The following is a 12,137-nucleotide window of genomic DNA, read 5'->3' on the forward strand; positions in this document are numbered from 1 at the left end:
CGGTGAACTTCTTGTGGCGAAAACTACACTTTCCAGCACGATAACGCACTGATTCATGCATCGCACGAAACAAAAAAGTGGCTTTCAGCTGAAAGTATCTATGTTCTCCTATGGGGGACCTTTGCTCGTACGGTTTACCAAAATGGGTGTCAGTTTACATGTGTCGAAAACCTAAAGAATGCTACGAAATGCGCTTGGGAAGAATTGTCTTGCGATATTTTGTTAGAATTGATAGATTCGATGCCGAATCGCATCTTTCATGTTATAAAAAACAATAGCGGCTTCACCAAATATTTAATAACTATGTTAGACTATTTTCTTTTAGACCATTAGTGTCTGCTAACTGTGTTAACCACTGTATTTAGAAAAAACGGTTCGTGTCTTATAGTTTTGTCCATTATGTTTTTAAGTTTTTTCATTAAATTGTAGAAAACTATCATGATTATAAAATAATTATATATGATGACAGAACAAATTGATGTTTTTGACGCATTTGATAAAACATTTTTAAGTTCTGAATCTTTTCTTTCATTATCTGTCAAACTAGAAAGGTGTCTTATAATTATGTCCTTTAAATGACATAACTGTAAATGAAATACGAAACAAAACGGAATTTTAAAAAAAGAAAGAAAAACATCATCAATTATTACTATGCTGCTGACAATTATGAATGACTGATGAAATTTCATCCCCCCTCACCCGTTAAAGAAAATTTTGATTTAACCCCTGCATTACTTCTAAATATATAGAAGTAGGCTTAACGAACATAAGTTCAACTGCACCGCCACCTTGGAGGGTAAGATTTCAAAACGTATCAACATATAGTCTGTACACACAATATGTTGCATCCCTGTACAAGTTTTTGCTTTATTCCTTGCATTACTGAGATATAGCAGTCAGACGTTTCGAGAGCAATGATTGTTCCTTTTGTTTACGGTGACTAGAGTAAATGGCGAATGAACTCTAATTCTCATGGGGTACAAATGTGTACCACATTTTGTTCGAATTCGCGTATCGTGTTTTAAATTAGAGCGAACACAAAAATCTGTAATAGGTATACATACACACAATAGATGAACGGACAGTTTCCAAAAATTGTTATAATGTGTTCAGTATCGCTAAAAAGTGTTAAATTAGGTCAAAATTGGGAAATAGGGGAATCTAGTACCTTTTTTATATTTTGGCGTTCACAGAGAAAAGATTATCAGTTTTAAAGCATTATATGTTAGAAAAAAATGAAACATTTCATCAATCATTTTTTGACTTATTTTATTTTAATAGTTTATATATATATATATATATATATATATATATATATATATATATATATATATATATATATATATATATATATATATATATATATATATATATATATATATATATATATATATATATATATATATATATATACTCGTCCTTCAAAATTTATGTTCCATTTACTCTTACGTTCTCTCCCCAGACGCTCCAGTTTGCAAATCCGACCAAAAACTCTTATACGGAGTGGCAAGACACGAACCAGTCAAAGTTTCATGTGAAGTGGAAGCAGATCCATCTAAGGCGGAATTTGCATGGAAATTCAATAATTCCGTGGAGAGTATGGACGTAGTATCGTTTGCGAGTGAGGAAAGTCGAAGCATTGCCACTTATATTCCTAGAACAGAATATGATTATGGAACACTGCTCTGCTGGGGGAGGAATTCCGTGGGCATGCAGAAAGAGCCCTGCGTCTTCACCGTCATTCCAGCAGGTAAATGACCGTTCAATATGCAAATGTCTCCCTTACTTGTCTTCGTTTGTGATTTGTGAGCCAGTTTTATTTGACAAAATACAATGCTTGCTGTTGAAGTTACGCGAAAGTGAGCGTTGTTTTACCTGTTTCATATAAATTTAAGTTGATGCATCGATGAAATTTTGATGGAAATACGGATTATATTTGTTTAAAATATAAACATTGAAACGGTATTAAAAAATTATATCAATAAGTCCAAATGACTGATTAGATGACTGAAGTTCAAAGAAAGCTTGAAAGGTGTTGATTCTAAATTATCATACATATATTTCAAATGAAGTTTGTGAAATTAAACATTCTTTCAATTCAAACTTATTCAAAACTTAATTTTCCAATATGCTGCTTCTGATATCTACAGCATGGATGAGAGTGAACTTTTTTTTATCGTTGGCCACCAGATAAAACAAAATCAAATGGAGCTGTTAAAGGATGTAAAACATGACCGGGTATCACTTGTATTTTACACTAATTCGATATACCGCCTAACTGGCTATTTCCACCTTAGAATTGGTTCCTCAATAACGTTGTATCGGAATTTGACTGTATTTCAAAAATTCCACTCTCGTATTGCTCGAAGTATCGTTTGGTTATCAAAAAATTATCGTTAGTTCAATTATTGCTCATTTGTTCAATTATCAATAAACTATCATCTTAAGTTATCATTAAGTTATCGAAGTTGTATCTTTAATTTATTGCTCGAAGTGACAAAACTCGTTGAAATGTATTATCGTTCCTTCACGCCAACGAATCACAAATTAATCTTACTCCATCAATCAATAAAATACTTGATACATTACGATATAACAATATAATACGATACAAAATATCATTGCTACACTAGAACTAACAATATTCCAACATTTTTGTTTTGCAAATAGTACTGTTAACTTATTCCTTAGCTTATTACTCGAAGTGACAAAACACCTTGAAATGTATTACCGTTCTTTCACGTTGACGAATCACGAGCTCATCTCGCTCCATTAGTTAATAAAATACAAGGTAGGGCAACGAGCCAATAATTTGACTGTCAAATCCACTTGCCTTCGCTGGTTTCATTAGTAGATTGATTTCTGTCATGAGGCCCTGTAAGACAGGGAAGTCTTATCCTGTACTCCATGAATAGGTCACGAAATAAATGCCTTGTTGTCTAGGATTAGCCTGCTGCTTTTGCAGTGCGTTAATGTGTTTAGGCTATTAACATTGCTCTGTAGATTACTTAATAAGTTCGGACGATTTACGACAATAAATAAATGTGAGAGCAAAGCATAAATCAAAGTATTATTGTCTAATAAATGTTACGCTCTGTTAAGATTGTTTTAGGTTATGAACGAAATAAGTTTTAACAAAGATGCATAAAAATTGCTTGTTGTAATTTGTGACGAAACTTTTATATTGAAGTTCAATAAATCATGTAATTTTGACAGTATTTTCCCTTAAGTGATAAATTTAGGCTAATGGAAATGAGTGAGTTGTTTACACTGAATTTGATAAAAGCATGTAATAATTTTGTATTGTACATTTGTTTCGCTAATTGATTCAGAAGTTTAATGAATTTTCACTTTAAATAAATGTAGAAGTGAAAAATGGGCGAAAGCATGATGAACTCTTCAATGAATCTATCAATGTTTTGCCTTTTTAGCTATTGAAAAGAAACATTTAAAGATGTAAAAGAAAATGCATATGTCTCTCAGAATGTTTCTTTATATCACCCTGTTATTACTCAACAGAAGTTTAAATTAAAAAATGCCCTTAAGTTTGATAACAGTGTTTGTTTAAACTTGCACAAGTTGTCCTTTCTTTTCTTCAAAACTGTAAAAAGTTTATTATTAACTCTTAAGCACAGTATTTAAAGTGGAAACTACGAAATTACTTTCAGATATATTAGTATGAGTTATAAACAGTAACATATACAAAAAGAAAAAAAATAGAAGAGTTTTAGAATTATATGATTCACGAAAGCTAGTTTTGTGACCTTGAGTTGATATGTACATAATTTAAAATTAATGCTAGCTTAAAAATACAAAAGAAAAAAAAACAGCCTACTGTTTCCAAAAAGATACTCATTTTACTATATTAATGACATTTGAAAAAATCTTTAGTCCATTAAAGTTTTTTCTTCATTTGATTCCTTTTTGAAATTTACTTTTTTTAAATTTTAATAACTGATGTATTCCCTTAAGTAAATCAGCTATCACAATGCAAAAAATAAATAGCAATTATTAAAATTCAGTAAAATAAATATAGTTCAGTTAGCTCAACTAATTTTTAGCTTTAACATATTAGTATGTCTGCTGTCAATCATCATAGATGTGTCAGAAAGACTTTAGCTACAAGCTTTAAATAATAGATGTCTACCACAGTAGTGAATAAATGTTTCAGTCCCATCTCAATTTAGATAAATCATACGTCTTTATATTCAGGGTACATTTGCAAAGAAAATACCATAAGCCGACAGAACGCAGGATGCCTCGAGTAGAGACACTACAACCTGCATCTGAAAGCAACTTTTGAACTTAATCCGTTTCCTACTTGAACAGGAAGAGGTCAAAAATTTTAACCTACAATAATCTGTATCCAAGCATCATGGTGAATTTTGTAACCGTAGTTTGAAAACGATATAAATGCTCATAAGAACAACCGATCATTACTAAAGACCCTGCGGTTATAGTGAGAGAGGCACGAAGTTTGGTTGGTCTATCCATTAATGCAATGTTATCATAACATTCGATAGAGCGTCAAAACTGAATCGTGTGTACCAGTATAGCGTCTAAAATTAAGGTAAATTTGTATGTTACTCTCAAGACTATCCAATCAAGAACTACCTTTTAGGGTTTAGTTTTGTGACTAAACTTAATTTTAAGTGACTTCTTCAATATTGTAAAAAAAGAAACAGCATTTTAAAAATATACATTCATATTCTTGACAACTTCTTCAAAAACAAAACAAAAGACAAAAAAAAAAAAAAAAAAGAAGAAAAACCTTCCTGTTTTGAATATTTATCACTGGTATACGGATGACATATAAATACGAAACTTCAGTAAATACACTTAGCTAATAGCTAAAAATTTACCAATATGATATTTTTTCCATACTTAAAAGCCAGAGTTAAAAGAAAACCAGTACCTGCATAACCGATTATTTTTAAAACCTGGTCCAAGATACACCACAGAGTGGTGTACCATGGTCCAGTTGTTGTTATTGTTGTCTTGTCCGTGTAGAGCAGAAACATCAAATAGTGCCGAAGGCGCAACTAACAGTTAAAGCAATGTCATTGACCCTTGGCTAATACAGCAGTTCATAGTCAGTGTGGTTTAGTTCTACGGTTCTAATCACCCTTTTTGTTTCAATTTCTAATAAGTATGCACTAAAACAATTTACTTAATATTGAAAACAGATATTATATATGAAACGCTAATTTATTGAGGAAAAATTGTTTTGTTATTTTATTGACAGTCTATATAAACTTAATGGGTAAAAAGTGAAAATATAAAGGTAAAAAGTGAAGGTGAAATCAGATAAAGGTACTCCACTTTCCCCTGTATGTATGGTTTATTAGTAGTAATAGAAAAAATCTTCTTTTCGTCAGTCAGTAAATATGTGGTTTATTAGATTAAATGTCACTATTACAAAATACCTAGTACTATTAAACCTGAATAACTGATTGCACGTGAATACAACTCCCCCGCCTGCAGCTAAAAATTCTTACCTATATATTAAACGGCCGTATATTGCATTAATAAGTACTGTTTTATTAAATTTACAGTGCATATAAATGCAGTCATATGGTATGCACATTACCACGCTATCTTATTCTACCGAAACATAGTTCCAGACGCTGGTACATTTTGCGTAATTATCCATGAAACATTTGATGCACCACTACTTAGTCTAGAGCGCAGAGTGTACGTGCCCAACAATCTCTCTAACGCTAGAGAAGTCCCAGAAGATTAGGCTTGCTTTTCCACTTAATGAAAGACAATGCGCAGCAGCAAGCTAATAATTCGGCTGTCAAATTCGCAAGCGTCCACCAAATTCATTACTGAATTGATTTGCAGCACGAGTCCTGTCTTGTGTGCGTGGTGAGGCCCATGTTTGATGTCGAGTGAATGACTCCTGTAAAGCTTTGTAGCAGAATTGGGATTAACATCATCTTTTGTATTGACTGTTACGGAGGAATCCGTCTCATCGCGGAGGTTATTCATTAAATCTCTAATTCCCTTGTTTACGAAAATGTTTGTTAATAAATGAAGCAATGTTGAAATTTAGTATACGCAGTTGTCTGCGGATCAATTTACATGATCTATAGTGCAAGCAAGACGGTTCTTTTTCGTGAACTTATGTGTACGTATAACGTATATACTCTGAAAAATAGAAAAATAATAACAAACCAAGATGCAGGGAGAATTAAGGTTTTAGCAATTCGTTGCACTTATCTTTCATTAAAAAAAAGGTGGTGGAGGGATAGGCAGAGTTTGGTCAATGTTTTTTTTCCAGATGTGATATTGTTTTCACACCAAAGTTTCAGTACTTTACCTAGTTATTTTACTTCTTAAGCAGTCAAAATAGCACATTGATTTATTTTTCAGTGGCTTGAAGTTAGCTTTACTGGAAAGTCACTTTATCCATATTTTTATTGCGACTTGTTGACCCTAAAGCAAGACTTTGTTTTGTAATGGTGATGGAATTTCATGCCTTTGAAGCGTACGTACATCGAGTAAAGCTTAATCTCTGTGATACGGTAGCAGTAGCGCAACCAGAAAATATTGTTAACGGGTAGCTGTGGTGCAACCAGAAAATATTGTTAACGGGTTAGGAACACTTGATTTAAAAAAAAACTGACATGAACTTAGTGTCATCTTTTAAAAACTATAATATATGAACTCACGCATACGCACAGGGTTGTTGGGAGAGAAAAAGGGGGTGAAAGGTTTGAATACCCTCGCTGAAGTTTTACCAAATTGATGTTTCTGAAACGTGATTATAAATCAAGTTGACGTTAGGAAAGTAACTGTATTCAAGAACTGCCCCAAGCAATTCTCTCCCTCCCAATTTTTCGTGATTGAATTTCCCAAAACTCAAATGTAGACAGTCTTCAATGACGCTAAAGGAAGTGGAGTTTTGAGACTCTCCTGGAGATTTGCAAGTTTGCAGTCGTAAGAATACATTTTTTTGTTGATATTTAAGGACGCTATGGCGAAAGGTTCTGAGATTTTCGACATAAAATGTTTCGTAATTGAAGTTTTAAAAGAATAAATTCGTCATCCTTCATTGATATTATATGCCAGGAGCGTTTAGTTGCACCCTTTCCCACACCACTAATATTTTCGAAGTTGAATTCTGGAAAACTTGATTGCAGACCATATTTGGTAAAAATTATTGCTAAGGTAACTTTTTTGAAGCTCCAAAAACGCAGTTGCAGTTTTAGTCGAACTTTAATGGTGTTGGAGGATGATGTTTCGGGGGCTCAACTCCAGAAACGTATGCTCTGTAAAGTTTTTGGAAGGTGGCGGGTTTCGAGGACGTAGCATTTTGAAGACTATTTTATTTTCAGACTAGAGAAAGGAAATGTAAAAGAGAGGAGTTTGGGGAACGATATGTATGGCAGAATGATACTTGAAGAAAATTAAATATAAAAATCATGAGAGTATGGTCACAGATATGCTGCGAAAAGCTACAGTTATCGACTGAATAGAGTCATTTGTTTCGCTGTGGAAAATTCTACATTTTTCCCATAAAGCTATCGTTAAATATTCCTTAAAAGAACGATTTCAAACTGTCAGCTGGATTATGAAGTAAATATGATGTCACATCAGCCATGTACCACATAAGATGAATTTATCTTCTTAAGGAACAGTGAGAAAGCTTGAGAACGAATTTATATCGTTCGTAAAATTTACGGAGTTTTACAACCAACTCCGTTGTCAGTTTAAAACCTTAAGTTGTGCAGGATATTTTTTGAGATGATAATTATAATTTTGTATTGCTCTGACGTGAATTAATAAAAACATCTCTTAATTTAAATTTTCTACTTTCGAAGGTTTTTTTTTCTTCCATTTCTATTCAATCAATTTTTTCTTGTATACAGTTGATGATGTTGTCGGACACGACAAAATTCAATAGAAAAATTATCAAATAGAAAAATAGAAAAATTATCAAGCATTATTTTCCTAGAACTGGTGTGTTCATTCACTGGACAAACAACCCTACACTCAAAAAAACTAAGAAATTGTACTGTAAAAGTTACTGGCATACATGTTGTCAGTAACTGTTACCTTTTCATCCTATTTTACTGTAAATTTTCACGGTAGAGTAAACGAGAGTTAAAAAACGCAAAATGCGCACACCTTGATCTTGGGAATTTCGGACTGGCAGGCGGCTTTGTTGCCCACCACACAAGTTGGAACACATTGAGCGAAGGGAAACACGGTGTTATCTGCTTCGCACTGTGAGTCACGTTGTGAGTCACTTGGCGCTGCAATCGTTTATTTTTTCGGTATAATTCACTGTAATTTTTTTCTGTACTGTAAGCAATCCATTTTCCAGTAGTATTTACCATAAAAGTTTCCTGAACTTTTAAGAGTGTAGTTGCTTTTTTTTATCCTTTACCATGTGACTCACTTCTCTGTTTAAAATCCAAAAGTGTGAGCTTTTATAACTATCTATTCGAAGCCATTGTTGTTTACAAAACCTCTATGCTCTACGAATGGAACTCAGACGAGTTTGCATACATAAATTTACCTCCTCTAAGCAAAATGGCCAACTCTGAACATAACATCGCCTTGAGCATAATTCTTGCAAATACTATCACCAGTTTTGCAGCTTTTCAATCACCATAAACCTCATCTTGTGTGTGTGCATCATGGCAAATGCTACATTTCTGTATGATTAAACTAACTTCAGTGAATTGCGAACAGTATTTGGCAGAGTTCAATTACACTAAGAACTTGCAGAAATTGAATGCGTGTCAACAATCTCCCGAAACAGATCAATCAGTCTAAACGCATGGTACATATTTCGGAAGCATCATAAATCAATCGTTAGAACCTGAGCTTGATTAAAGCAGTCTGTAGGATACAGAAACTAGTTGCAAGCAGAGATAGGAATGCGTTTGTGTACTTTGAGTGGTGTATGCATGCAAAACATGTGCACGCACTTCACAGATTAAATGGAAATATGCAATCTTCGTGAGAAGTGTGAGGTTATAATAGCATCATTTCGCCTAGGGGAAGATATAATTGCATTGATTGTAAATTCACTGGAAAGTGCACACAACTACATAAAATAATGTCAATGAGTGTGGAGTAAACAAGTATGAGTCCGAATCGTAATTCTGACATGTGTATGTATACTTCGAATTATTCCAAACATTTTACTCGTGTTGTCAATAGAAAGGACTAACTTCGCGTTTTAAACCTGAGATTCTAGAAGAGAAAACTTTAGATAAACCATGGATTTCATAATTTATGTTCGAACTTAAATTGTGGTAAAAAACATTAAATATGAAATTATCTTTTATGCACTTTCATTTTTCAAGTTTCTTCCGTGTATTATAATCTAGTTACTAATCGCCCTACTTCATTCCTAGTGGTCATTGTTTCTACTATTCAGAGTTAGTATGTGACGCTTTAAGTAGTTTCAGTTTCTTTTAAGCAGTTTTAGTTTCTTTTAAGCAGAAAGAACGGTACCAAAAATTGACAGAGGTCTAGTGCTTGACTGCACTCGGATCCAGTATGTCGGGAAAAACGTTCATTATTTCTACCATGTGAAATTTATTGAGTTTACGCTGTAAAAACCTACATTCTGTTTTTACTGATTTGTAGAAGCATGGTGTGAGTTTTTGTTTGCACTGAAATTCACATTTTGTGTTAAGCTTTAAGATCTTATGTTTGCTGGTAAAACTCAAAGCAAACAAATAATTTTACCACATTATTTAGTTGCTAAAATTTTGACCACTTATACATTTTTAAAAATCGATTCTAGACAAGTATGGAAGTATAGGATTTTGTTGTTCTTTGCTGCCGCAGGCAGGTAAAGGACAGTATCTGGAATTAGATTTTGAGATATTTGAGGAAACGCGTTATGGATCCAATACTAACAATAGGAATATTGTTATGCTAATTATTTCAGCGGAAACCAAGTAAGCAAGCTTGTACACTAAAGGTAACGTACAATAGATGGCAAAGATGCAAAAAATGATAATAATAATAATAATAATAATAATAATAATAATTTAAAAAAAATCAGTAGCTGCCCTTTACTTACACACAGTGGTATGAACTGAAATACTTAAGTCCCCCCTTGACCGGCATACTTGAAAATCAGGTTACTGTATCGTCGGAGACAGTGTCAAGGAATTATCAATTTCAATTGATATAGTGGTTAAAACAAACCATGTTTAGCATTTTACATCAATGTCTTTATCTTTAATATTTTGCAAGAAATGTCAATATTTTGTGTTTGTGTGATACTGTCCGCGCGACGTATAATATATCCTCTTGCCATCAAATGATAAATAAAGTTTCCAAGTTTATCTATCCACTAGAGTCTCCATTAAATTCTCACCCAAAACCTCAAAATTAGTCTGGTAAGCGAAGTTTTTTTACGTAGTGCTACTTTTTTCTTATTTAAAACTTAAGAATTAACAATTTAGTGTTACTCACACTTTTTGTTTTGAATATGTTTTTTGTCTAATGAGACGAAAAAGACAAATTTAGCATTAATGCGATATCACAAGGGACTTCCTCAGCACACTGTACTTGGAGTCGTCCCAAAGTCATTTGTTCTTTTGTATCTAATTTACTCGGATCCTCGTTAATATCTCGTTAGCCGTATCTAATTACTTGTTGAAGTGGATTACTTCTTTTGATGATTCCTCGCATTCTGCTTAATCATCCACTAATGCTAGATTTTGTATTTATGAATCCTAAATGCGTTTATAAATTTTTTTTCTTGCATAAATTTGAATTGAATTTTCGGCGCTGAAAATAATGAATGTGTTGTTGATGAGAATATGTAAGAGTTCAGACACGGTAAGGTATCTAACAAATAATGTTTAACATTAAAATGTGATATGTTTTTAAAGTAGATTGTTAAAGTTATTATGATTGATATTCCTTCTAAACGGATGAAAAATGCTAATGACATTGAATATGTTGTAATTAAGGAAGTTGCAATCGATATCTTAAGCTAGAAAGGCGGATAGAAGGCATATACCTAAAAACATGGAAACTTAAACATTGGCAATCTCCGATTATTAGAATGTTATTATTTGTAAAAAAGGAAAAAAAAAACATTCCTGAATGGTAAGACTATAGATTAGCAGTCACTAGTCGCCCGTTAGCGACTAGTGACGACCTTGTCATTGAACATGGCTACCAAAAAATTATTTGTCGCCAAAAGAGGCTGCTATATGTTTCTTTCTTTGCAAAAACCATATCGTATTTCGTAACAACACGTTTCTAATCCTGAGATTTTCCGCGCATGAATCGACTCCAGCTTGAAAACGTAATTCAAAGTGAACTTCCTTAACGCCTTTTTTTTTTTTTTTTTTGCGCTGAATACATTTAAAAAAAAATGAATACCAAAAATCAAAAGTCGCTACCGTCTTTTTTTTTTTTGTGACTCTGGTAGCCAGTGGCTACTATTCAAAATTCTTAGTCTAAAGCGTTATGAATGAGTTTTAAAGACTACAGCATTTAAGCAAACTCCAAATAAAAGTGGAAAATGTACAATAGTGTACAACCAAAGAATTTTTTTAGCGGCAGAAGATTTAAAAAAAATTCCTTTATGTAAGAGCAATCAGTACCAATCACTTTTTCGGCTGTCTTAGCACTTATAATACCGACCGGAATTAAAAAGGGCAAACAAATGTTCAACTATTCATCAAACGGTTCTCTTGTTTTTTGTACTGCTATGCGTTTTGCTTTCTGGCCCTTTGTGTTGCATATAGATTTTTTGTATTTGTCTAATGCACATTAAAAAAAGTCAAACTAGTCATTTTTTATGTTACGAGTTTTTATTCAGAAAAATACTTCAGAGGAACCTATCCACTGCAAATATATCCCTTTATTTCCAAGCATAAGCATCAATATTTATACGAAATAGTACAAAATAGTTAAAACTGCACTAACATATAGTAATATTATGTGACTGTTTTTGTTATAAGAAGTTTCTGAAAAATCTTTATTTTGCGCCACTTTAGAAAATTACTTTATGCATCATAACAAGTGATATTTCTATGATTCGTTTTTTTCTTTTTTGACTTAACTATTTTAGGTGTAAAACAATTATGTAACCTTAGTGTCTAATAAACAATCTTTAGTTCAAAAAGAAATGTTAAAAGAAA

At 32.7% G+C, this 12,137-nt stretch overlaps 1 protein-coding gene across 1 annotated transcript in view; it reads left to right on the forward strand.

Annotated features, from left to right (window-relative positions):
- LOC129223170 (hemicentin-2-like) overlaps positions 1-12,137 on the forward strand; it is a 160,548-nt gene that overhangs the window by 79,332 nt on the left and 69,079 nt on the right. Inside the window, exon 7 of the mRNA XM_054857736.1 lies at positions 1,463-1,750. Coding sequence (XP_054713711.1) covers positions 1,463-1,750 — 288 coding nt within the window. The remainder of the gene's footprint in view (positions 1-1,462; positions 1,751-12,137) is intronic.

This window comes from Uloborus diversus, chromosome 5 (assembly GCF_026930045.1).
Source record: "Uloborus diversus isolate 005 chromosome 5, Udiv.v.3.1, whole genome shotgun sequence".
NCBI classification, from domain to species: Eukaryota; Metazoa; Arthropoda; class Arachnida; order Araneae; family Uloboridae; genus Uloborus; species Uloborus diversus.